The following is a 26732-nucleotide window of genomic DNA, read 5'->3' as shown; positions in this document are numbered from 1 at the left end:
TTGTAGATGGTTTAATAGTGTGCCATGGGATTCAATGATTTTGGTCTGAGTACTGATCTTAAAATTTTCTAATTCAAAATTGTTGGTTAAAAATAGGATATACAGATTTTGATTAAAAATAATAAATCAAACGATAAAAGTTAGAAAGATATGTAATAGTTGTCTTAAATAAAATCTTGTCCCTCGTACGAGAATCATAAAAAAAAAATATCATAAAATTCAACCAGTAATATCTCTCATATGAGTATGATTAAAAAAATAAGAAATATTATTTAACTAGTAATATCTATATGAGTAATTTCTCTGTTGAGAGATTATGTTATAGTTCTGATTAAAGGATTTCTTAATAGATGATCTTGATGAAAAAGATGGTCCTAATTATTTATACTAGATCCTTTGCTTTTACTATAAATAGATAAATGCTCCTAAAAACTCAATACAATAGTATATGATATAATATGAACCGAGATTCAATATCTATTCCCATATATAATCACTTAGTAGTCCCATGAAGAATAGAAAATGAGAATAATATGAGTCTATTTCTTTTTACATATCATGCTGATTTAAACTATGGAATGCTTTCTATGAATCAAATAAAGGATCAAACTATAGAGTTCTTTCTATGAATCAAATAAAGGTATTCTGAATGGCATCAAAAGATATGCTTATCAAATAGTTGATCTATTATTATTTGATTTTATATTTTGACATTAAATTTATTCTATATAATAGCATGATTATATTTTTATATTTACAATTGGCATTAGAGCGAGTTGTTTTGAAATCAAATACCTTATCGTAAAAGCATATAGCTTTATTTTATATTTAGATTTATTTGTGAGCACCCTTTACTTGCGAAAGGGGATTATCGGTCTAGTTGTTTATCACATCCGCTCTAGTCGCTTGCTTATGAGCATTAGATGTTAATTTGTATTAACAATCATGGGCGACTTCGTGTCTATGATAGGGATGTTGTTGAGGCTACTATGGATGGCATCATGTTATCGTTAGAGTTGTGATGATTGGTCAACGACCTACTATGATTACTCGACCAACTAGGATGTGATGGCACTATTGCATGCTATAGAGTCATCGCTATTGCAGGAGGCAACCTAGTGGAGGGCGACAGCCCATTGTGTTTGCCAATCTTACCACAAGCAGCATAATAAAAGCATGGTGGGATCCCTATTGTGGGTGGATACTATAATTAACATGTGTTATGTGCAGCAGCCCTAGCGGTAGACAAAAGTTCGATAGCTGGCCCTTTTGGTATGTTATAATAATGGCTGATGATAGGCAATGATAGCGGAAGCATAGCGGCGATGATTAATGTGTGTAGTAGCCCAGCAATAAGCAACAACCTTCAACAATAGTTGGCTCTGTCATGGTGCGCCACTACCCATAAGCAGTGGATAGGTTACGGTTCTTGCGATGGTTGAACACTATGCGATGGCGGATGATGATGCACGACATGCGATGACGACTAGACTGAAGGTTGTGGGCCTTACTATGGCGGTTTTTTGGTAGGCAAGGTCTTCCTTCTTAGGTTTTGGGCACTAGTGAACTATCAAGGACTTAGTTGGTTTTGCATAAGTCATGCAGCACCCTTTTGTGTCCGTCCGCAAATGTCAGTCTCCCCGAAACCTCCTATGGTCTCTTAGGACCTACAAAAGAGAAAATATGTTAGAGAAAGTACCTTACTCAGGATCCATAAGTAATTATTTTAGGAAATACTTTATAACCAATATAAATTACAAACAAACTTCACAAGCTCTGAACGATCGCATAATAAAGGATAAAAAATAGTCCACTATAAAGCAAAATCTGCTACAAGTGTCTATATGACACAACCTTTATTTACAAACCTAAAATGACCACCAAAGCTAACTAAATTTGGGTTGTTAAGCCTTCGATTGTCCCTTCATATGTTGTACAAAGCATGAACAAACCAAAAGATATAGACATACATGAGCATTATATTAAACACTCTATTTATAGTTTTGTCTATGACATCCTCCCCCACTTATTCCTTCGACATCCTCATCGAAGCCTTTGCTGACACTGCAACTCCTTGCCTTTGCTGAGTCTTCAATCTTCTACTCTAATTACAATGTGTCTCTTGGCTCCCAATTGCTCTCCGCTAGTGTTGTTGAGTAGTTGAACTTTTGATCCGTCATGCTGCTTCAACTCACCAATGACTCTAACTCTAATGTGGGGTTGGCTGAGTTATGTTGATCCCTGTTGGTTCTTCCCACGAATCCTTCAAATGAAGGAAAAAACTATCTTTACTATGCGCCAATCTCTCAAATGCCTCATGCTGCTTGAATAGGGTAGATGCTTGTTGGAGCTTTAACGAGCATTACCTCATAAAATTTTGAAGTTTTGGATTCTTTCTCCATAAAATTTACCCATTGACTCTTCTTTCACTTAGTTATTACTTCCAAGTAGATTCACATCACTTCCACTTTCGATTGATATTCTATTGGGAAACGAAGCAGATAATCTACTCTCAGTAGCACTCATAACCATTAGTTAGGATTTGACAACTATTGTCTTCCATTTGGTTTCTTTGAAGGGTCTTTGAACATGTGCAGAGCTCCTCTGTTGGATAAATAAGAGAATTGGGATACTCAGTTTTGTCCATTCTCTTAAGAGTTGAGAAGACAAAGGTTACTTGACTTCGCTCACCTCATCGAGGGTTGTACTTCATGCATCGAGCTGGTTACTGGCCTTCGCCTACTCTTTGCTCACACTTCTGAATCGCTTGAAGTGTTTGCACTCCTTGCTTGAGTTAGTTGCTATGATTCACCTTCTCAATGCCATCGAATTTTTGGAATGTAGGATATTTTCACCCCAACTTAGAGTAAGTCTTTAATAGTTTTGGTCGCCTCTAGGATTGTACCGTCTTCTTCATCAACCCTACCAATAACTCCACTGAGTAGCAAAGGTATAGCACCATATACAACCTGCTTCGTTCATTGGTCATGCACTCTTGTATCAACCCGAAATTTGTTAACACCAATCTTGCGAAGTTCCCTAGCCTCTGTCCTTCAGCTTTGTCTTAGTACTTGGAATTTACTTCTGTATTCTTTACCTCCTCGACCCCTTTCACAACCAAGCGCTCTCCCCCCCATAAGAGTAAGGGATCAATGACTCTACGGAAATCCTACCTCTACAGTACCATGGCACTGTCATGCCCATGACTCTACTATTCGTCTCCTCGCATCTACATCCATTTCTTCACGATCGGAAGATCTGCCTCTATGGTACTATGGCACTTCTTCGAGTCCACCTCTATTCTAACCAATGCTTGGTTTGTAGGTTGCTAAGTCCCTCTGGACTCATCGTCGCTTCTTCGCCCCTTTCGACCCTCTCCTTCAACACCTCTATGTTCTCCAAGTAGTTCCCCTTAGTCAATAGAAAGATAAATTGTAACTCTAATGCATGGTCTCTGCTATCATGTTGTAGGGTTCACACCGATTTTATTCTCCTTAACTTCCTTGGTAGTAATATTCATTTACTCGATCTCGTCCTCTGACTTATCGGGCTTCCTTAAGCAAATATGAGCTTTATAGCGGTCTAACTCTCTAGCTGCTCTGATCACACCTCTGTATGATCGAGTCCCTCCCATGGGACATACTGGTACTTGCATTCAAACTTTTCCCTTGGTAGTACACAACCCTCATATGCTGATGACTAAGGCTTTCATCCGATGCAAAATTCGATGCACGCACGGAAGACCTGCCTCTGTGGTACCATGGCCTTCACTCGAATTCATAGCCCTTTTTGCTATCGTATTGTTCATCGAAGTGGAGCTTCTAGTAGCTCCCGATCATACCTTTATATGATATAGTCCCTCATGGGCCTAGATTCGTGTGTATCGCATTGCCACGAACTGTTCCACCATGATCCGCTGCACCATGTCACCTCTTGGTGAAATCTTCATTGCATTCTGATCCTTGTGGGATGAACTCGGATTATGATCCTTCCTGGTGACATCCGCTGCACCATGTTGCCTCTGCCAACACATCGTAGGGCCTTTTCCACATTCGATTATATTCGCTTATTCGATAATCGACCTTCTTCCACTCGCTCTTGGGTCACACCGAGATGAAACACTGCTCTAGGACAGTCCGTCGCTTAGTAGCTCCCAAAGTCCATCGACTTTGTTGAAATTGATGCATCATTGTCTGGATCCTGAACCTCTGCCCAAACCAGCATTATATCCGCTATGCACCGCTCCCTTCAAGAGCACCCATCTCCGCATCCTTTCGCCTTGTGCCTAAGGCCTTTTGAACAACTTCGCCTCTATAAGTTAAGTCGCCTTAATTCATCCATTAAATACTTCTTTGAGGTAATGTGCATGTGCCTTGAAGCTCCCTTCGTCTTTGGCACCATGCAAGATGAACTCGCTCCATCAGAATAATGGACCTATGGAACGATATGATCTCGCTCTTGCCTCTGCAAGAGTTCATATCCTTGACCTATGTCTAAGGAAAGCTTCATGCCTCTACTCGATATTCCATCTTCTATGTCAGCTCCCTTCATGCGGCTTAGGTACTTCGCCAAGTTACACCTAAGTTGCTCCGCTCCTCGATTTGCATTGAGTTGATGATGGTCCTCACGCTTACCAATCTATAGGTTAGCCCTTCATTAAGTCTGATCTCTATATCGACTCTAAGTGTGCCTTTATTTGTGTTACCTTGGATTACTCCCCCACTTGATCTCGTAATGTATCCCCCAACGTATTATTTCAAACAAGATAATGTGACAACTCCTTGTCGCTTGCTCAGTTCGTTTAGCTTTGTGGAGTTGTTTTGAGGTACTCCTTAACATATGCTGTTCATTGCATATAGTTTTTCCTCTGAAGAGCTAAGACTTATCCCTTCTGGATATCTATCCCATTGGAGCAACTTCTCTCTTTGCTTTCTTTGCTTTAAAAGTTTTGGAGACTACCATCCCCTTGGACTACTTCGTATTGTTGAATAAACTGTGCATTGTTCTACCTCCCACAAACGCACTTGCTAGATTATGACTCTACGTCAATACAGCCCCCGCTGCACCCCTCAAGGCCTAGCAACGTACTGAACTCACTACTCCTACGGATGTATCCTTCTTATGTTGAAGAGAAAGTTTCAATGCTCCATGGCGTCGAGTTTCGATCGCCTTAGGATGGCCACGAACACTCTATCGTTCGCATACAAGTCTTTGCATGAGTACCGAATTCTTCGAGTTAGCAATTCTCCTCACCTCTTTGAGCTTTTCACAACTCTTTCGATCGCTGAACAACTCGTTCCACCTTATATGGTCTTATCTTTTACCAAGTGTCTTGCTTGCCTTGAGCACCATCAAGTATAGTCGCCAACGTTGAGTCGTAGCTTAAACTTAGCCATTCCAACCTTTGTGCACTACGTATTCTTCCCAACTTGCTTGTCCTCGTGGTGCCTCTTGCGTGAATGATTGGCCATTCCTCTGAATGTCAATCTCATATGCCTATTCCTTTGAGTGACTCTTTTTCTCTACATCTCTATGCCCATTGTTCCCCCAAACGGTCGCACATGCTGGCTGCAATTAACGTAGCCTCGCTAGGTCCCCTACGTTTGAATGTCAAGTGTTTCTATGAGTACTTATCTTACTATGATACCATCTATCACAAACTTCGCTGGTTTTGCCTAAGTCGTGCAGCACCCTTGTGTGTCCGTCCGCAAAAGTCAGCCTCCTCAAAACTTCCTATGGTCCCTTAAAACCTACAAAAGAGAAAACGGGTCAGAGAAAGCGTCTCACTAGGGATCCACAATCAATCATTTTAGGAAACAATTTATAACCAATGCAAATTATAAACAGACTTCATAAGCTCTGAATGGTTGCACAATAAAGAATCCAAAATGATCTACTATAGACCAAAATCTCCTACAAAAGTCCATATGATACAACCTTTATATACAAACCTAAAATGGCCACCAAATCTACTAAATTGGGGCTGTTAAGCCTTCGATTGTCTCTCTACATGCTGTGCAAAGCATGAATAAACCAAAAGACATAGACATACATGAGCATTATATTAAACACAATGTTTACAGTTTTGTCCGCGATAGAACGATAACAGTGCTTTCTCAAACTAGTGGTGGTCTTTGGTCACTATTATAAGGTTGCCATCGTTAAAGATTGGAGTGGCAATGACACAGGCAAGCTGTGATGCACCGATAGTTAAAGAAATGGTGAAACATTAGAGTTTCAGGGCTTTTACCCTAGTAAAGGTTAATTTTGCTAAGATAAAAGCTATTATTTCTAATTGATATCCCTCGGTGATATTTTTACCTTTCAAAATAAGATATTTTAAATACATGTCCTTGCAAAACTATAATTTTACTCTTCAAAAATCAACTATTTATTACCGATGCCCTTAGTCACAATTTTTATTTTACCCTCATAAAATTGATTATTTTTTTGTTGATATCCTTTGTTTATCATTTTGCCCTTCTAATTTGGCAATATTATCTTAGTAATCATAATTTAGAAATAATAAAATTATATCACAAACTTGATAAATATTTTTTATCAAAATTAAATTAAAAAATAAATTATAGATATATTATTTTTATATATGTGACATAATTTATTATTGTTAAGATTTAATTACTTATGTTATTAAGAAATTTTAATTATTATTCTATATATTTACATTGTTATTAAATACACAAGCATGAAAAAAATAAGAAATAATATTTATTTTTCATATAAAGGCATGATTTATATTTTATCATGATTATAATTATTATATGAGTTTTCTTTTATGTTGATTAATGTTCAATGTTACAATTATTATTATTTATTATTAAATTATTTTGATATAAATTAAATTAATAAAAATTTAGTAAATATTATTTGTACTTAGATTCTAAAATTTTATTTTACTAGTAGCTATCAAAGTAGCCTAAGATGATAAGTTTTTCGGATATTTTATTATTTATAAATATTTTTAAATTATATTTTATATTATTGTATTGGTTTTGTCTAGATTAATAACTTATAAAATTATATTTAAAAAATTACTAAATGATATTTTAAAAAATATTTATTATGAAATACATAATTATGAGATTTAGATAATTCTAAAAAAATTATTTTAAATAATTATGTGACGGAGTATAATCATACTATTTTGGATATCTTTGTAATTTATGATTGTATACGTAAAAGTAATAATACTATTTAACAAGGATGATATTAGTCCTTTTTGAGTAAACACTAGTTATATTAATAGATGATACTAATTGTTCATTATATTTTGAGAACTCAAAATGATATTTTATATTTTATAGTGGTACATTCTTCCATGTATTCTTATGTTTCTAGTATCCTTGTACTCGATTTAAATTATTCATATTGGTAAGAGAATATGTGGTTCATACTATGTGTATTATTATTTGTTGCCTATAGATTTGACTAATAAAAGCATTATAGAATAAGTTAATAAAATTAAAGCTTAGAAAAGATCTAATATGATCGGTCTAATACTTATAAGAATGATAATTATAAATAAAATTAAAACTTTATTACCACTTATAATTAGTGCACATGAATATTTGAGAGATATTGAAGATATATTTAAATTTGTTTATAAGTCATTGACCAACATATCCTTAATACGAGTGATAATGCTATAAAACTTAAAGCATTATGCATAAATGTGAATGAGTTCTTCCTTATATAATTTATTCTTAATTCTCTTCCTCAGTTTGGCTTATTTAAGATTCATTATAATATAAATAAAGATAAATGAGACTTAAATAAGCTAACTATTATATGTGTTTAGGAAGAATTAAGGTTAAGATAAGAAAGATCTCATAATATTTTGACTACTATCTAAGGAGCTGATAACAAAAAAAAAAAAAAGATTGAAGTATCATCCACCAAATAAATTTATCGAGTTTAGAAATGTTAAATAGACTATTAAAAAAAACCTTCACAGTAAGTAATTCTCTTGTGATAATAAAAGATATATGAAGAAGGGCAACGTTAAATGTAAGGCTCGAAAAGAAATATATAAACTTAACATTTGTATATTTCGAATCAAATATTATAGTGGTTCCTTTTAATTATTGGTGGATTGATTTTAGTGCTTCAACTTATGTTATCACTAATATATATAAATTTATTTTAACTCAAAAAATATAAAATATTCATCGTTATAGAGTGCTAGTCATAGGTGCTGCCAATTACGTGAGTGATGACACATGTGACATGATATGCATTCTTTTTTCTTATTATATTTTGGTATTCTACCACTTTATATTGCTTATTGTATATACGCATATATATATATATATATATATATATATATATATATATATATATATATATATATATATATTATGATGTACATAGATCTATACAATAGGAATCGGGTCGTGATAAGATTACGATAATGAGACTGATTCGTCTTTAAATATAGACCCTAAATAATCCTTGTCATATGTTACTCGAGAGTGAAATCAAAATAACCGGACATACTTGTGTACTATATACCCATCCATATGATAGAGGCAATTAGTCTCATAACTGCTCGTGTGGGGATACTAGGGATAAAGTGCAGGTGCTCATTGGAAAATGAGTTCACTGATTGATCTGCTCACAGAATGCTGGATGGTTAATGGTATCCCATTATCAAATAATGATTCTATTGTCTCATTGGTGTACCTAGTTCTTAGATTTGAAACACCAAGGATATCCTATATAAGTACTCCACTCTTTGATATCGGACTTATAGGTTTGAAAGTTCTAAATCTAACACAGCCGGTCATTGGGAGTGACAATCAACCTTACGAGGGCTATTGAGTGTTGATAAAGGATCATCCGCTCTCGATATTATGAGAGAAATATCCTATGTGTTCTTGCTCAAAAAAATCCTTGGTCACGGTCATTCGGATTGAAAGAGAAAAAGTTCACTGGGAGAATCCGATTAGAGCGAGACTCGAGTAGAAACCATATGGGTCTGACAGCATCATGCCCGGTATATGATCTCTAGAATATCAGATGAATAAAGAACTATAGATACATGGTAACTATGGATAGATATGTCCAAAATATTAGATTTTCTTATATCGTCTAAGACTGTAGTGTAGTAGCCTAGTATATCCGTAGTCGATGAGTCGAGTAAATTATTATGGAGATAATAATTCAGTGAGCCAAAAGGAGTTCTGACAAGTATGACTTATGACCAACTTGATATTGGGCCTAGATGGTCATACACATATGGTAGATATTGAGAGAGTAGAGGTTCGGATACGAGATATCCGTTGGAGCCTCTATCTTATTGAATATCTAATAAGCCCCTGAATTATTAGATCTTATATATGAGATCTAATAAGAGCCAATGAGAGATTATTGGATAGAAATCCACTAATTTAAGTGACATAGGTAATTATATGGAGACTTAGTACTTAATAGGGTAGAATCCATTATGGTTAAGTTGACAATAGACCTCTATAAATAGAAGGGAACCAAAGGCTAGTAGGCTAAAGGTTTCTTAGTTGCTACCTCCTATTCTCCTCTCGCCTTCTCTTTCTCAGATAGTAGGTTGAAGATTTGAGTAGTGATTCGAGAAGCGTCATCGTAGCCCTGTTATATGGTTCACCGCTAGAAAGGAGAATGCTTGACCTCCTTCATCATATCCTACATATCTATAAGGATTTAGGGATATACGATCTCCCTAGGTAACACAACAATCTCACACGTGGTTTTAAATTTCGTAGGTTTTTGTGCATTAATCTTCGCACAATAATGAATACTTTTTTGAAAAATTTGAGGTTTTTGTGTTCTGTTCTTCCACTGTGCATGTGATATCGCCTCTATATTTCCCTACATAAAGAATCATCTCAAAGCAAAAGTAATATCAGTGGAAACTTATTATCTGCATTTAAAGATGGGTCATTTGATATATCTTATAGATACATGCTATATTTCTACTATAACTACAAATTTAATTTCTATATTTTGGTGATGTTAAATTTAGTATATTTTATGACTAATTAAAAGTTAATTCTAAAATTGTGATAACTTATACAAAGTTAATTTAAATCTTTAGTTTAAAAAATTATTTGATAATCCTATAATAAAATGTTGAATTGAAATGTAGTTTTAATAATGAGAAATATTTTATCTTATGACACTGATGTTTAAGGAAACTTTTTGCTAGTTATAGGTGCCCTACAAGCTAAACACGTGAGTGATGGCATGTATGATACGCTATATAGTCTTTTTTGCTTATTATTATTGATATTTTTTCACTTTATGTTGTATATTGCATATATTGTAATGTCCATAGATCTATGTAATGTGAATCGGATCGTGATAAGATCATGATAATGATGTCGATTTACCTTTAAACACAGACCCTAAATAATCTCAATCATAGGTTACTCGAGAGGGACATCAAAATAATTAAACAAACTAGTATATTGTATACCAAAAGGCGGTTGGTCTCATAGTTACTCGTGTAAGGACACTATGTATATAGTATGGGTGCTCATTGAAGAATGAGTTCACTGATTGATTCGCTCACGGAATGCTAGATTTAGATCCAGAATTGATTAATTATACCTATACTTCTATTTGATTATGTATTTACTGAAAATAAGTAAATATGATGATTTAGCCACACTATATTATTTGTTCATATCCATAGCTCTTTCTCTAGTTTCCAATGCTTGTCAGGGTTCATTAGAGGTTAGTCATAACAAAACAATATTGCTAAATTATATGTGGGTGGCAACTCCTCTCTGTGATCACATCAGAATGGTTAGAGCACAATACACATCTCTACTGTAAGGATCTAATCTTCCTATATTATAATATAATATTTGAATGCAAGGAGTAAATTAAAAAACTATGATAACTCATTTTTCAAGTATTCAAATGTTTATATCCCAATAAAAGAAATTGAAGCCCCCACTTTTATCTTTTTTTTTCTTATGTAAATTTTCCTTTTTATTCACTTTAGTTTTTTAATTTCCAAGAAAAAAATTTATAGGGGCCTTAAATATGAGTTCTATAAAAATATGGCATATTTATTTGGTTGGAAGACCGCTATATAACGTATATACCGGTTCCGGTTTGATTATATTATATCGGTTCGTTCTGCAAGAGTGTAACGCTCCACAAAGCACCGGCATATATATATATATATATATATATATATATATATATATATATATATATATATATATATATATATATATATATATATATATATATATATATATATATATATATATATATAAAGTTGCTCTCCCCTCCCACCGTTTTGCACTCCTCTTTGCGTCCGTGTCTTTGTCTTCGGAGCCCTTTCCGAGAGGCGACCGAAACCCTAGAAATCGCCGTTGGAGGAAGCCATGCTGAGGGTCGCGGGAAGAAGGATCGGTGCGCTGTCACGGTGGCAGACTCCAACCGCCTCCGTCGTATCCTCGCGGAATCCCGTCCATGGCTTTGGGGACTCATCCGCTGACGACTCCTGGCAGATCTCTGCTCCACGCGCCCGATTCGCCTTTCAGTCGCCTCTCCTTGGCGCCGTCAGAGGTTGGCGCTTTGTCCTTATCTTTCCTCAATCTATTCGTTGGGGGGTTATATCACGGTTACTAGTTACTGATCCGGAATGGAGAAGGGTCGTTCTTTTCGTTATTTTATCCTTCTTCCTCCCTTTTAAAGTTCGGCCGTATTAAATTAATTCCTGCTGCGTCCCATAGATTTTTATAAATGTTTTAGATTAGTAATTTATCGTTGGGGTTGTGGCTTGCAAACCGATCCAGATTCGAATGTCTAAAATTTCGCGTTTTGTAGTTTATATTCCCTGAGCGGATATTGGATAGCTTTGTTTTATCTAATTGCTTAGATCCATATTCTTTTTTTTTTCTCGTTGGTTTGCAAGTGGATTTAGATTTTAATACCTAAAATTATTTGTTTTGTATTATAAGTTCCCTTAGCCAATCTTGGAAAAGCTTTAAATACTAGAAGAGGCATATATGATAAAGGTTTATAGTCGTAAATGATGACTGGGATTCTGGGAAGGGCTTAGATGCTCAGATTCTGTACCGTAGTGGATTAGGCAAAGTTAATTTACATGGGTTGATCCCTGCAAGTAGTGAGATTATTTTCATGACTCTGAATCTTGGTCATTTGCATTGTGGCACCAAGGTTCGCTCTTTAAAGGTATACATATTTTATTTTCAGAAATAAGATTTGAACCCACATCCACTCACGAGGACAAGAGGTTGAATCTGATGCCTTTGACAACTCAGCCATCCTGACTTATTACTTTATATCATGTAATGTGATTTTTGATACTGAATGATATGCTTCATGTACTACTAGATTTACGACCAATGGAACTATTATTCATTAACTACTTCAGAGGCTGAATTTTAGATTTGTTTTTCCTTTAAGACATTGCTTCATTATCTTGTCTGTAATTCATGTGCTTGAAATAGGTATGTATTCTTGTGTTGTTTACCTCCATATCCTAATCAAGAAGCAACCAAGCAGAGACTAAATGGAGAAAACTTTTAACCTTTAATCATCCACCAATTAAAGGACTTGGTTTGAGGTAAATATCAGCCGGTTCTTATAGGCCAGGCAAAACCAGTTTTTTGATTTTCAGTGTGCAATTAAAACTCAAAATTTTATATTACATAAAGCCATAATAAAAGAAGTGTAAAAGAAATGTCAACAGTTCTTATAGTGTGGAGGTGAATCAACAAAAAAAGAAAGGGCTGGTGAAGTGAAATGCAATTTGTGGAGGTTTAGGCCTGAAGGACATGTTTGAGTGAAATAAAGATGCCATGATGAAACATTTATGGCTGCTGTTTTGTAGAGTGGATTCGTTATGGATCAAATGGATCTATTAAATCAAAATATAGATACAAGCATATGGAGCCTGAGACCTGGCAAGAAAAGCTTAAGCTAAGAGCTGATGCTTGGACATGATCTGGAATGGAAGTTGGAAATTACAAAAAGACTATGTTCTGGTATTATGATTGGCTAAAGAAAGGCTCAATTGTTTTAAGATTCACCGAACAAATTATAATGGAAGCTGTTGGGGATGCCTAAGCTACAGTTTTGTTACAGTCAGTGAAAGATAGATCTTAGCATCTGAAATTATGCTGAAGTGGAAAAGGTGTGGAATGAGATTAGACTACACAGTATATGACCAGTTAAGTTGATGTGCCTATCTGGTTACCCAGCAAACAAATAGGTTTCAGTATTAACAGTGCTGGGATGCTATAGAGAAAAAGAATGGAAGGTTAGATGGAGCAAAGTTTTTTTGGTCTGTAAAAGATGCTTTTTTTGTTTAGTTTGTTGTGGGACAAAGATTGCTGTGTCAAGATAGATTAGTTAAAATGGGAGTTCTACATCATTCACAACGTGCTTTCTGTCATGAAGATCCTCAGAATGCATCTCATTTTTTTTTAAAATGCAAATTAATTAGCAGTCATGGGAGATAATGTTGGAACATATAATTGAAAGAACTTTTATGTATTTTAACCAGGAGCTTCAGTGGTTTGCAGATTATTGCTTTGAGGAATACTTTATAATGGATATTAGAAGAGTTGCATTTGCTGCTACAGTTTCTTTCATCTGGTTAGAAAGGAATAACAAGATTTTATTGATAAAGCTCAGGATATAAAGCAGCTCTTTTATAAGATTGAGGAAATTACCAGTATTAAGTGCTGTTGATGAGAGTATGGTTGTTGTTGAAAAGCAATTATGGGACGAATGGAACTAACCTTTAACAAAAAAAATATTGACACAGTGCTGTTCTACATTTTAGGCCCTTCTTAATAATTAGTAGTATGCAATATGCATGGGTTTGTTTTTATGGCTGTTTGATGTCTATATATTTTTACTTATAAGTTGATTGTTTTTGGTCTCAGATGGAATATGCAAACTTTTTTCTGTTTGTTGCTGTAGATTAAGACAAAAGTCTTGGTTAGAGATGATACCCCGTTTTTATTTTTAATTTTGGTGACTAAGTTGTTTGTATTAATTGAATGTGACAATTTTTTATTTAAATTTGAATTTAGAAATGTTTCGCTGTGGGTGGTTTCTAGTGCTACTTTGACAAAAATATTAGGTTACTGATTATCTTTATTTTCATCATATCTTGAAGAATATTGCTTCATGTTTTTCCCATTGTAAATGGAATTGGTTATTATTATTGATTTTTCTGGTTTAGTGATATATCAGTGACATCTGAAATCTTTTAATATGATCGCTTTTGATCCATAAGTTATGCGCTTTATTAGCTGAATTTCCTTATGCTCAATTGATTTGCTATTGTAAAACATGTGAAGGATATGCATCTGAAAAGCTTGTCCCTGGATATGCGGACTTGGGTTTAGCTGATCTGCCTGCAACAGTGGCTGCCATTAAGAATCCGACCTCAAAGATTGTCTATGATGAACACAACCATGAGCGTCACCCCCCAGGTGACCCAAGCAAGCGAGCGTTTGCATACTTTGTCTTGACCGGTGGAAGATTTGTTTATGCCTCTTTGCTTCGTCTCCTGATTCTTAAGTTCGTGTTGAGCATGTCTGCTAGCAAAGATGTCCTTGCTCTGGCTTCTTTGGAAGTTGATCTCTCCAGCATAGAGCCAGGGTCCACAGTAACTGTAAAGTGGCGTGGGAAGCCAGTTTTCATAAGACGACGAACAGAGGATGATATCAATCTGGCAAACAGTGTCAATGTTTTATCTCTTCGAGATCCCCAGGCAGATTCAGATAGGGTGAAGAACCCCGAGTGGCTTGTTGTGGTTGGTGTGTGTACTCATCTGGGCTGCATCCCTTTACCCAATGCCGGAGATTTTGGTGGCTGGTTCTGCCCTTGCCATGGTTCGCACTATGATATTTCTGGTAGGATCCGCAAGGGCCCTGCTCCATTTAACCTAGAGGTGCCGCAGTATAGCTTCTTGGACGAAAACAAGCTGCTCATTGGCTGAGTCATTGTTCTTATCTATGCACACTTGTATTAATGTTCTATGACATGAATCTTCTGCCTACCAGTTTTTATGGTGTTGATTATGCATAGTTCCATTTTGTGATGGAGGGTTTGATTCCTTTGAAGCTTTAATAAGTTATAACAAAATACTGGTCGTTGTCGATGAACGGTATTTTAATTTCATTTTGATCTCCATACAAATTTTGGAGCTACTTATCTGATTTGTCGAAGCTGTACTTGTTATGTTGAAATTTTTTTGTAGAATATTCTTATTGTGTTACCTTATTATTGACTTAATTGTATATCACTTTGAACTTGGGAAGTAATGATCAGTATTAGTAATATGCAATTAGACACCCTAATTTTCTGTAAGAAAAAGAGGTGTCATTAAGTTAGTTAATCATCTGTTGAAAGGCCAGAGATGTACATTACTGTTATGGTTGAGACTTGAGCATTTTTGTATCACACTTTGGAACTAGAAATATCATAGAAGATTTATTGAATACGATGAACTACATAAATTATATATTTACCCATTGTTTACCCCCCAACATCCATATGCCATGATTGAAATGAGCAAATTTGAGACCCATTCCAAGTATGTAAGAGATGATGAAAAATATTACTGTGAACAAAAACGAGTACTACAAAAATCCATGAACAGATCATACATTCATCGGTCACCTTTTTACTCACAAACAATCTGCACCTGTTTGGGTGCAAAGGCTTTCCTGCACTGCAAGGAAAAAAGCACGAGTAGGTTATATGCCACACCGAGCATTACTACAGCAGGAACTCCAAAACACATCTGCATATTATTTCTTAATCACTCCAAGCTCAATCGCATTGATAATATAACACATCAGCATAACATCTTTTTGTACAAATATTTATCGTGAAGAAAATTTTGTTTGAAAGAATACACAGTTCTTCGGTTATACACAACTTGCAAATGATGGTTTTAAAAGCATGCTAAATGAGCTGATGTACAGTTGATGCGATACGGGTTGCTTCGATTACGAAGTAGTGAATAACTGACTTCCGAGGGTGACAGTAGTTGTTCCTTCACCCATGATGGTAGTCAAGCTCATTTCTCTCTCATGTATCCGGTGCAGCTCCAACTCGACGAACTTCATGGGTGGGCGCTCCTCGCTTGATGAGTTCAGACACCACGAAATTAGCTGCAACAGATCCCAAATTCCTTCCGAGGTGAAACTGCTACCCATCCTGTTATCAACAAGGGTTGAAAGATCGACTGCCTCATGATAGTTCTGTGCCTTAGGATGAGCAGCCCAAAAACATTGTTAGACCAATAGAAAAACCTCAACAATTAACAAACATTACCAAAGCCCAAAGGATGGTTCAAATATACAAGAATATAGATGTTTAAAATGGATATGCGAATTCAATTGATGGCTATAGTTTTCAGATATTATATCTCAAGCTGATGGTACCTATGTGAAAAAGCGATAATCCAACACAGGTGCAATGCAATTACAAGATACATTATTGGGTTTCTGGGTCATTTTGACTTGCTAAACAAGATTATGACTATTTATAAGGATTCTTTTGCTCATAAAAGTGAATCCTGAAATATGAAGGCACAAAGAAAACCAACTGTGCCTCGAGCAGACCCAGAAAAACAACACGAGAGTTTTGCTGCACATTTGACAATTTGCATCTCCATTTCCTGAGTACCTTAACTTAATCTCAAATCTCTTCCAATGAAGAACAAGCAAATTAGTTAAAGTATGAGTGATGTATTTGAACATTACTGCCTGACAGACTCTCTCTGTATACCTTGTAATGTAAAGCTTAACATTATAGCATGAATTTACGGCAAGTGGACTCAATTTGAATTTATTGTATTTACATCCATGAGTCTACCTTATAAGAGACTGTCTATATCCTGCTTATTGATAAAACACTGTTGCTACTACTGATTTAAATGACATGACACATTAAAATAAAAAAAATAGATGAATGAATAATTGAGTATGTCAAATTTTACTTAAAAAGTGTTTCAAGATCAGATATTTAATTTTTTGTAGGGCTTGGGATTGGTTAATTATGCCATGAATGTTTAAAAACATCACAGTTATATAATTGGTACTTGGTAATGGCAACACAGGTCCACATTGGTACCACCAGAAAAGGGGTCTTAAGCCATAATATCTTTCTGTAGGGGGAATTATATAGGGGGAACCGTGTCCTTTTCCTTTTTCTCATTTTTCACATCATCAACTACTTGTTATCATCAAACAGAGAGAGGTTATTGATAAACATTTTCAGTTTGCACTTTTCTATCGAATAACCTTATTCGGCCCTCTCTAAAGTTGCCTAGATCTTCTTACCACATAGAAGAACAACCCACATTAAAGAACATGTAAATTGTAAAATTGAAGAAATATTGCTCATCCTGTTCTTAGAAAAAAAAGCATCAAATGTGTGATTTTTCTTAATTCTTTTCATGACTCTTGAGCCTTGGGCTTGTGTTGTCCAAGCTCATTATATTCTTCGGTTACCTTTCTCGTAAAGGTGAATATTTTAGCTTGCAAAGAGAGATTTAATTTACCAGATAAGTTACAGTTTTATTAAATTCCAAAAGAAAAACATTTGACTTTTTCTTTATTTGGATTTTGGAGTATACATTAACTAAACATTTGTGCTTTTTCTCGATATAAATATTGAACTCCTGTTTTTTCAGTTCTTCCTTTAGTTTGCGCTGATCATGCAATGTGATAGACCAATATTCTACATATAGTTAAAGATATTTATATTACATGAAAAGAAAAGAACTATCTTTGATGGTTTCTGATTATTAAGTACGCAAATAAAAATAGCAAAATCAAAATTTGTTGTGGTTAAAAGATGATATAAAAACATGCAATGGCTCCCTAGGTAATGGAAAATCATGAAATATTTGCAAGGGAATTATATGATTACATGAACTACTCCAATAGTTACTAGGTTGTCCAAATATAGAAACTCATTAAACCAACTTTGAGTACATGACCAAGCATCAATCCAAGAAAAGCAATGGATTTGCAAACAGAAAGAAATAGCATTTCAATATTTTACAGGTTTAGGCTTAATAACACAAGTATGGCCATTCACCACTGAGATAACTATTTCCTACAAGAAATTACAAGTAATTGCTACATACCTGCTGGATAATGCTTCTATCAGATCTTGCTTCCCTTCCAGTCACTAACTCCAGAAGAAACACCCCAAAACTATATACATCGCTCTTTATAGATAATGTTCCAGACTCCTTGACACTGTGCAAGTAGCAAGGATAAGGAATTAAAACAACAACTAAATGATGCAAATTTTTAGGCCTGTTCAACAGTGAAACCTTATGCACAGGCAATTTTTAACTAAACAAGAAAACATCATTGGATATATTTGAAACTTGAATGTTTTCTATCTGTGCCATAAAGATCGTTTCTAAAGAAATCCTGAAGTTTGAAGAATACTCAGGATCAAGGAAGGGATCATCTTCAGTGATTCTCAAAGAGGAAGCAGCACCATCAATTCGATCAAGTAAGCTGTGGATACCAGCATCTCCAACTTTGGGTGTCAAGTCTCCATCTACAAGAACATTTCTTGTCTTGAAGTTCATGTGCACCAGAGGAGGATTCAGGGAATGCAGATGAACCATACCTAATCAAGATAAACATTCAAGATTGATGTTGTTAATGTAGAGAACCAGACAGAGAAAATAACAGAAGAATTATTTGAAATAAGATAAACCGGACCAAGTTATGTTTCTACAAGACAACCATAAGAAAACACAAAAAGAAATTCTCAAGTAAATAAAGTGGATCTCTCATTAGGAATTAACATGATGAGGACAAACACTAGTCTTAATTGATTTTGCAAAATGATCACCTTTAGCTGCCCCATGGGCTATGGAAAGTCTATGCTTGAATTCTAACTTCACACTTGATGCTTGAATTGCACCTGCATAAGAAAACTAAAAATTACAACTCTTATGTTGAACCCACAAATGTAGCCATACAACAACAAAAAATTACCATATAAGTGAGTTGAAACACTGCCATTTGGTATATACTCATAGATAAGCATCTGTATGTGATCCTCCTGGCAGTAACCCAAAAGGCTTACAAGGTTCCGGTGGCGAATTGAAGATACATAGCGAACCTACACAGCATTGTCAAATTACACATCAGCGATGCTGTGCCTAGAACTTTATTTACAGAAGCGAATGCCGTAAGGAATGTTGTTTATGTTACTTTTTCCATGCTCGTGAAATGCAGACAGCTCATGCAGCACCTTCTCAGATATTTAATAATGTTAATCATATATGCTAATAATGACTGTTTATAAGCATAGCCGACAACATGAATGTATGGAGAAAACAGAGTTATTAGAAATGTGAAGGACCAAGTTAAATCACTTTCAGCCAAGTCCAAGTGGCTTATGCTACATTTAAATCATGTTTAGCCAAGTCGTAGTGGGTTACACTACTCCAATATCATGCTATAGTGCAACATAGTTTCATGCAAGCATCTATAAGTCTGTTCATTATGGCAAATATCTACCTCTTCAATAAATTCTTGACTTCGAGGACATGACCTTCTTTTAATAGCCACAACCATACCATCATGAAGCAAACCCTTGCTCACTTCTCCAAACGTTCCGTACCCAATCAGATTGATATTGCTGAAATTCTTTGTTGCTACATTCAACTCCTCGAGTGTAAAGCATCGTGCTCCTTGAAATTCTGGTGCATATGAGACACCTCCACCCAAGGACGACTCAACAGTCTGTCCCACTGAAAAGTTCAAGAAGGTGATATGTGAGACCAGTGACATTTTGTAGAGCATGGTTGTCAAAATGGATAGAATTGAAGAAAAACGGCGGTCACCTTGTAGAGATGGGTCAGATGAATTTGTCTCTGATCTTGAGATGCTCCTATTGCGAAAGAGGCAATAACGGATGATGATAATTGTTGTCCCTACCAATGCCACGGCTCCTGCAGCACCTCCTAGAGCTGCTGCAAGAGTCCCTGACATCTGGTATGGGAATATACTTCAAGGCAGAGGAAAAAAGCTCTCAGAATCAACCTCTCTTGGCATTTAACCTATAATGTGACACATTATTCTACGTTAAAATTGGCACCGAAAAGAGCGAAGAATAAGAACCAGAGTTTTACTTGATTAAATTAAATGACAAAACAGGAATCCCTTATAATACATGGAAATTAGCTACCAGTGACACTCATCATATTTTTGATAATCTAAAGGAAAACAATTGATATGTATTTATGTAGTAAATAATTGTTAGTAACGCAAGAAAACTTAAATTAGCATATAATTGTTTTTACGAATCCTCATGTTCCAAATTGCTTCATGGTTGCTTCGGCTATGAACTTGGGTAGTTTCTTAAAAGAAAATATGGTTAATCATTTTAGCATAAGACAGGTTATCATTTCAATTTTGTAGTACACAGTGCTGTTACCCAACTAATGGCATGCAAATACAGAATAAAATTATTCCAGCAGTACCACTATAAGCAAAATTTGTTCTATTGTCAACATCTCAGAATCATATATAGAAGAATATACCACCACCATCATCAGATGATCGACACTGAAATTATTCAAGACCAAATCACCAAAGGATGATGATATGATAGAATCTCAAATACACAAGAACTAGGAGTAGACATGCAACCACCAACCAGATGGAATCAATACAGTTTGAAAGCACCTGAAGATTCCATGGTAGACACTCTTATAAATGCAAGCATTTAACCGAAGCAAATAATCGTCGGGACTTTCTGACTACATCGAGATTGGTGAATATACATGTTCAGATTCAGTAGAAGCATTCTTGGTAGAAAGAGTAGAGAATCAAGAAAGATCTGATTCTCCAAATTGATAACCCAAGATCCAAAACTGAAATGAGAGCAGAATCAACATGAAACTCAAGATTGGACTCGCAAGCCACTGGAGTTGCGAGTTTATACCTGAAATCCTTTCAAAAATGATGGCTGCAGCTTGCAATAATGTTGCCTCATTGGCAAACCATTGCGATCAAATGGTATCCTCCGCGTACACCGCAGCAAAAGGCCTTCATCTGCATTGGCGGCAGAACCAAACCGGGCGCCGACGAATCTCCTCAATAAGTACGTCGAACAAAACCCCACCACATGCACACTCAATTGGTCAAATTTAGGAAGCTTCAACGAGGCTCAACTCCAAAAGCTGTCACCGCCCAATCCTTACCTCTGATAACGCATCCCCACCGTACTTGAATCTCCCCCAATAATTTAATTTAAACTTCTGCTCGCAATCATCGAACCAATAGTAATATAGCCGGCAGACAGCGATGCAGCACCAACCTCCATCACCAACTGGATGTAAGTCTCTGTTTCTTACTGTTTACTTGTTCTTCTTCTTCCTCCACCTCTTCAACTTGTCTTCTTTCCTTCTCCAACGAGTGCAACCAGATTCAAATTGAAAAAAAAAGGGGAAAGGAGGCTCCTTTCTTCCTCCGAAGGCTTAAAGACAGCAGCTTTTCAAAGGAAATGCCCGAATCGGCCACTGACAGGGACGAACTCGAATACGCTGATCGACATTAACAGGTGAATGCTACTTTTGTTCTTCCTCCTCCTCATCACCCTTTCTTTCCTTCCTCAACAAGCCCAGCCAAATTCAGATCAAGCAAACAAATTTCCTGCTCGAAAGGCAAAAAGGCAGCAACTTTTCAGAGGAAATGCCCAAAAAGATCGATGTCAGGGACGAACTCCAAGGAAGCGATGATCATTAACAGATGAGAGAGAACAGAATGGTTCCGCAGAGGGGCAGAGAGAGAGAGAGAGAGAGAGAGAGGGAGGAGGAGAGAAAAGGATGTCTGTTTTATGGGCTGTAAAGCAATGAGAGGGGGTTGTCAGGTACTGCAAGTTGGAGGGTTCTTCTGTGCACACATTTCTTTTCATTTTTATCCTTTGCCATATTAATCATACAATGGCAGCAGTAAAAAGCAGCAATGAAGAAGAAGAAGAAGAAGAAGAAGAAGAAGAAGCAGATGAAGATTTCCGGCTCCATCTCTTCAACCGCAACAGTAAGAAGAGGAGGAGGAGAAGAATGTGGGGTGCGTGTGTGTGTGAAGAGCTGTGGGTTGTTCTGCTGGCAAAACAAGGAAGGGGGGGAGTAAAGGAGGAAGAAAGTAACAGCTCTGTTTCATTGATGAGGAACAAACACCTTCGCCAACTAACTCCAAACATGCTGTTTGATCTTGGCTTGGGCTCCATTACTAGGTTGGCAATTGCTTCTTTTGGGACTAAAAGGGAGCAGTGGGGGGGTTGGGTTGGTCAGCTTGGATTCTTGTTCTTGCTTTTGTTTTCTTCACCCTTTTTCTTTTATGGGATCACATCATCAATTACAGTGCACTACAGCTGGTGTTGTCCAGCTTAATCCCAGTTTTTATTGGGCCTCATATGGCCCAACCATCCAATTTCTGAACCTTTATTTTTGGCAAAATTACACTTATCCTCCCTCTATATTTAAGTTATATATATATATATATATATATATATATATATATATATATATATATATAATACCCCTTAAAACATTGATCTAATTATAATATGACACCTAAAATATTGAATTGATGATGATGTATCAATGTGACTTATTAAATTATGAGATTTCAAAATCTTATTTGATTAATTTTTATACCTAACATGTTAGTTTGTGATGATATATTAGATCTACTTACCTCTACTAATTTTTAAAACTTGATTCCATAAATTCCTTGAAGTTGTTAATTAACTTAGTTGTTAAAAGTCTTTGTATAAGGGTTTACCACATACCCTTTGTATTAAAATAAAAACTTATGACACCCAACTATAGTTAGAATGTATTAAGAGTATTCTATATATTTAAGTTATTTTTAATTAAAATTAGTTAATATTACTTATAACTAGGTCATGGTTAATTGTGAAAGATCTTAATATTTAAAGGGATATATATATATATATATATATATACTTCTATTTTCTTTAGTTAATAATTTGAATGATTTATAATGTATGGAAAATTATGTGCTCTTTTTTCCTCTTTTTCTGACATCATCAGTCCTTCAGAGTCACAAATAGCAAAATGATTAATTCTGAATTATTCTGATTTACATGTAAGAAATATTTTCAATGAGATTTGTGAGAATAAATCTTACCAATATTGAGATTTATTTGAATTTTCCAAAACTCATGAATTCTCTTATAGATTTGTGATATCTTATGACCACTGTTAATGCTCAATTCTCTCAAGTGAAATCTTTTTAGCTATTAATGAGATTGACAGTTTAACCCAATTTTCATTTATCAAGTGAAATCTTATAGATTCTTATGTTTGATTTTAATACTAAATGATTATAGTAATTAAATATGGAAAGATGAATGAGCTAAAGGGAGGACAGAAGGAGAGGTAAAAGGACAAATTGGGTACAATGCGTACATTGCATCCAATGTGATGGTGATAGAAAATAGACCTGTGGAAGAAGAAGAAGAAGAAGATTTATATTATCAAATGCTTTGACTATAAGCCAATAAAAGTCATGTTAGTTAGATAAACAATATACTTATGACAAAGTCCATTCAAATCAGATATCAATCTATTCATGCATCAACCTCACCCATGTATTACCTATCTATAAGAAAGAATAGGATAGAAGTTAGAAATCTTAAGATCAATAAATAAATTAGACTGAACCCTGATCTAAAATTAATGATAATATAATCATCAAATCCTTTTGAGTCAATCGAATCATGTTAAATCGAGATTTTACATCGTCGTAAAAGAAATTAAACATCAAAATTTTCAAATAAAAAAATAATAAAAGATAATTATTGTGCATATTTAAGAATAATTTAGCATGTAAGAATCTAAATACCTTGATGTCTTGAATGTCCTACTATTTTATGCCTAATTTAATCACACAATCATTAACTAAATTGTGTGCTTTTGCATTTATAATAAATCTTATCCCCTCAAAGATGCTGCTAATTGTCTTTTATGTAGACTAATAGGAACTAATTGCTCGAGCATTTTCCATTATTGCTCTTATATATATATATATATATATATATATATATATATATATATATATATATATATATATACACATTAAATCAAAATTTTGAGAAATAAATATAAAACATAGATATCCAGAAATTTCTCCAATCTTTTATCTAACATATTAAGGCGACCGGTCCAGATCATTATTGTTCTACAATAAAAAAGATTTGTATATTATATGACACTCTTAAGCTATATTTATTTTTCGCATTTTAATTTTTTGTTTAGGTGTCAATTACATAAAAATGATATTACTAATACATCACATTGTATTTTTTTTTTGTCATAATATATGATATGCCATTACATGATGTGATTTTTGTATATTTCATCGAGCATTAGCATAATACTTTAGGTGCTAATATTATATGCACTACATGAAGCATGAACAAGACCACATCACATTCAAGAAAAAAGTGTTTAGTAGAATCAATAAATAAATGATAAACATGTTATGTTTCGATTTATCGAAGAGAACAAAAATATTGGATTTATTTTTAAAATTATTTAAGAATATTTTGTTAATACTTGTATATGAAAAGACATGTCTCTTGGACAAATATCCCTTTATAGATTTTAATATATTAAAATTTATATTTATTTATTTTATTAATTATTAATTTGAATATTGAATATCTTAAATTTTCACCCAACATAAAAGATATATTTTAATAGTATTTGTTTTCCAAGTAACACATCTTTGACCCATTGACACCTGTATTTTTCTTTTTTGTATTATTTTATTTTGTTTTAAGTTGAGTTGAATGAATACATGCCACAGTGTTCTTTTCTGTTGATGTCCCACAACTACTTTCTCGTTGACCAACAAAGCCCTAAAATTACTTTGACCAAAATCTATTTAGAGCTCACACTGTTGTCGGTAGAGCTACCATTGCCAGACATCCCAAAGTCTTACTACAAATCCCATTTCCAAAACCATGCGGAGGCAGGCAGGAAGGCAGCACATGAACTTGTGAAGTCTTTTGAGGTGACAGGTGCTTGTGAAAAAGCCACAGTGAGTTTCCATGTCCTTGTTGCGGCCTCTTTCTTCTGCTGCACTTTGGCCGGCCCAAAGTCTTCTTGTTTGTGTCTCTTCTGTTCCTTAAAATCCTCTGACGTTATCGATCAAATCTCTTGTGTCTTGAATGAACAAGTTGCAGAGCTTTCATTCCACGATCTCGAATGAAGAAGCATCATGACAGGCACCGAGTGTGATTTTGTGAAGACTGAACACATGTATTGTATCGACAGCTGCAGAGGCTCCGTGGATGCTTCGAGTCCCAGCTGCCATGGAGAGGACGTCAACATGAGCTCACGAGTTGCAGTGCTTTGTCTCCACAATCTCGAACGAAGCAAGCATCATGACTCAGGTAGGCTTGGCTAATAAGACATGGATATAAATGCCGTGTTGTAAAGACTGAACATATGGATTGTTACACTACCATGCGAGGGATTTCAACCTGAACTAGAAAGTTACACTGCTTTCACTCCACAGGTAGACTTGGCTAATAAACAGAGGCAAAAAGATGCATATTAGCAGCTGCAGAAGCTCTTTGGATGCTTCAAATCTCAGCCGCCATGGAAAGGACTTCAACCTGAAGTAAGAAGTTGCAACAGTGCTTTCACTCCAAAATCTTGAATGAAACATGATGATTCACGTAGGCGTTGCTAATCGCATATAAATGTCATTTTGTGGAGACTGATCGCATGTATTGTATTGGCAGCTGCAGAAGCTCCTCGGATGCTTCGTCTCTCCAGCTACCATGGAAAGACTTCGACCTGAACCAAGAAGTTGCGGTGCTTTCACTCAGGTAAGCTTGGCTTAAAGAAACAAGCAAGGTACAAAGCTGTAATATTTTGTGGAGACGAAACGCATGCGGATTACTGAATCTGAAGTCTTCTGCTGCCAATACTTGTTGCAGTTCTGCAAGGTATTTGGGCAATTCACAAACAAATATTATTATGCCGACTCCCTTCTTTCTTGTCGGGAATCATTCTTCTCGATTACATATCTTACAGAAACGTGTTGTTGGATCATCACAGCGTGTTTTGCTCCATCAATTATGAGAATTCACTTCTGTTGTTCTACGAATCCCTCTACATTCTTCAGATATGGATCGGCAGTGGATACTGTAAACATGCTAACCGTCACGACAATTAATCGAGAAAAGAAAGATATGATCCTGACTCTAATTTCTTGAGCTTAAATTATCTGTTCAAAATACTTATATTTCTTTCCTGATACATACTGTTTGTGTCGATCCAATCCAAAAAATAATAACAATTGATTTATCGACTTGTTGAGGTGAGGTTGAAGTATTTGTCTATAATTTCTTAATCCCAAATTAAGGATAATATATCAATCAATTAAATCCTTATAAACTAACTTTAAATCTTAAACTAAACTGATACTAAAAATTAAAGTTTTTACACATCACCATTGCACTCTTTCATTAAGCCATGTAATATAATAATACATCAACCTAGTCGTATTAGATAGATCTTTTGATTCGGAACACAATCCCCAATAGATAAACTCAAGATCGAGCAATCCCAAATTCCACACATTATCTAAAATTTAATTTATCTTTCTACATCTTCCTATGAATAAAATTAAACCAAAAAA

At 35.2% G+C, this 26732-nt stretch overlaps 2 protein-coding genes across 4 annotated transcripts; one reads left to right on the top strand and one right to left on the bottom strand.

The window, feature by feature from the left end:
- Window positions 1-11298: 11298 nt before the first annotated feature.
- On the top strand, window positions 11299-15210 carry LOC135605185 (cytochrome b-c1 complex subunit Rieske-4, mitochondrial-like). The gene is made up of 2 exons (XM_065094974.1): window positions 11299-11580; window positions 14352-15210. Exons 1-2 carry the CDS (start codon window positions 11397-11399, stop codon window positions 14993-14995), a joined length of 828 nt encoding a protein of 275 aa, XP_064951046.1. The 5' UTR covers window positions 11299-11396; the 3' UTR covers window positions 14996-15210.
- A 580-nt stretch (window positions 15211-15790) lies between these two features.
- Window positions 15791-22000, bottom strand: LOC103972849 (probable serine/threonine-protein kinase PBL21). Of its 3 annotated transcripts, none has more exons than XM_018821140.2 (8): window positions 20992-22000; window positions 19889-20104; window positions 19563-19795; window positions 19035-19161; window positions 18889-18960; window positions 18474-18660; window positions 18161-18275; window positions 15791-16265 (listed from the first exon to the last, which is right to left on the bottom strand). In XM_018821140.2, exons 2-8 carry the CDS (start codon window positions 20034-20036, stop codon window positions 16011-16013), a joined length of 1137 nt encoding a protein of 378 aa, XP_018676685.2. In that variant the 5' UTR covers window positions 20037-20104; window positions 20992-22000; the 3' UTR covers window positions 15791-16010. The 3 variants fall into 3 exon arrangements, with proteins under 3 accessions (XP_018676685.2, XP_018676684.2, XP_009385501.2); XM_018821139.2 differs by having other exon boundaries at window positions 15791-16271; window positions 19889-20052; window positions 20992-21996; XM_009387226.3 differs by having other exon boundaries at window positions 15791-16271; window positions 20992-21995.
- Window positions 22001-26732: the final 4732 nt, after the last annotated feature.

The sequence above is a fragment of the Musa acuminata genome, chromosome BXJ2-2, assembly GCF_036884655.1.
Source record: "Musa acuminata AAA Group cultivar baxijiao chromosome BXJ2-2, Cavendish_Baxijiao_AAA, whole genome shotgun sequence".
NCBI lineage: Eukaryota > Viridiplantae > Streptophyta > Magnoliopsida > Zingiberales > Musaceae > Musa > Musa acuminata.
Note: the sequence above shows the minus strand (reverse complement) of the source record. Positions and strands in the feature narration are given on the sequence as shown.

What these genes read in the sequence shown, in the direction of transcription:
- LOC103972849 (XM_018821139.2), bottom strand. Translation starts at nt 20,036, where the DNA reads ATGTCAGGGACTCTTGCAGCAGCTCTAGGAGGTGCTGCAGGAGCCGTG. An exon ending in AGCCCATGGGGCAGCTAAAG is followed by an intron (nt 18,661 to 18,888) that starts GTGATCATTTTG and finishes TATCTTGATTAG; the next exon opens with GTATGGTTCATCTGCATTCC. An exon ending in GATCCCTTCCTTGATCCTGA is followed by an intron (nt 18,276 to 18,473) that starts GTATTCTTCAAA and finishes CTACTTGCACAG; the next exon opens with TGTCAAGGAGTCTGGAACAT.
- LOC135605185 (XM_065094974.1), top strand. Translation starts at nt 11,397, where the DNA reads ATGCTGAGGGTCGCGGGAAGAAGGATCGGTGCGCTGTCACGGTGGCAG. An exon ending in TCTCCTTGGCGCCGTCAGAG is followed by an intron (nt 11,581 to 14,351) that starts GTTGGCGCTTTG and finishes AAACATGTGAAG; the next exon opens with GATATGCATCTGAAAAGCTT.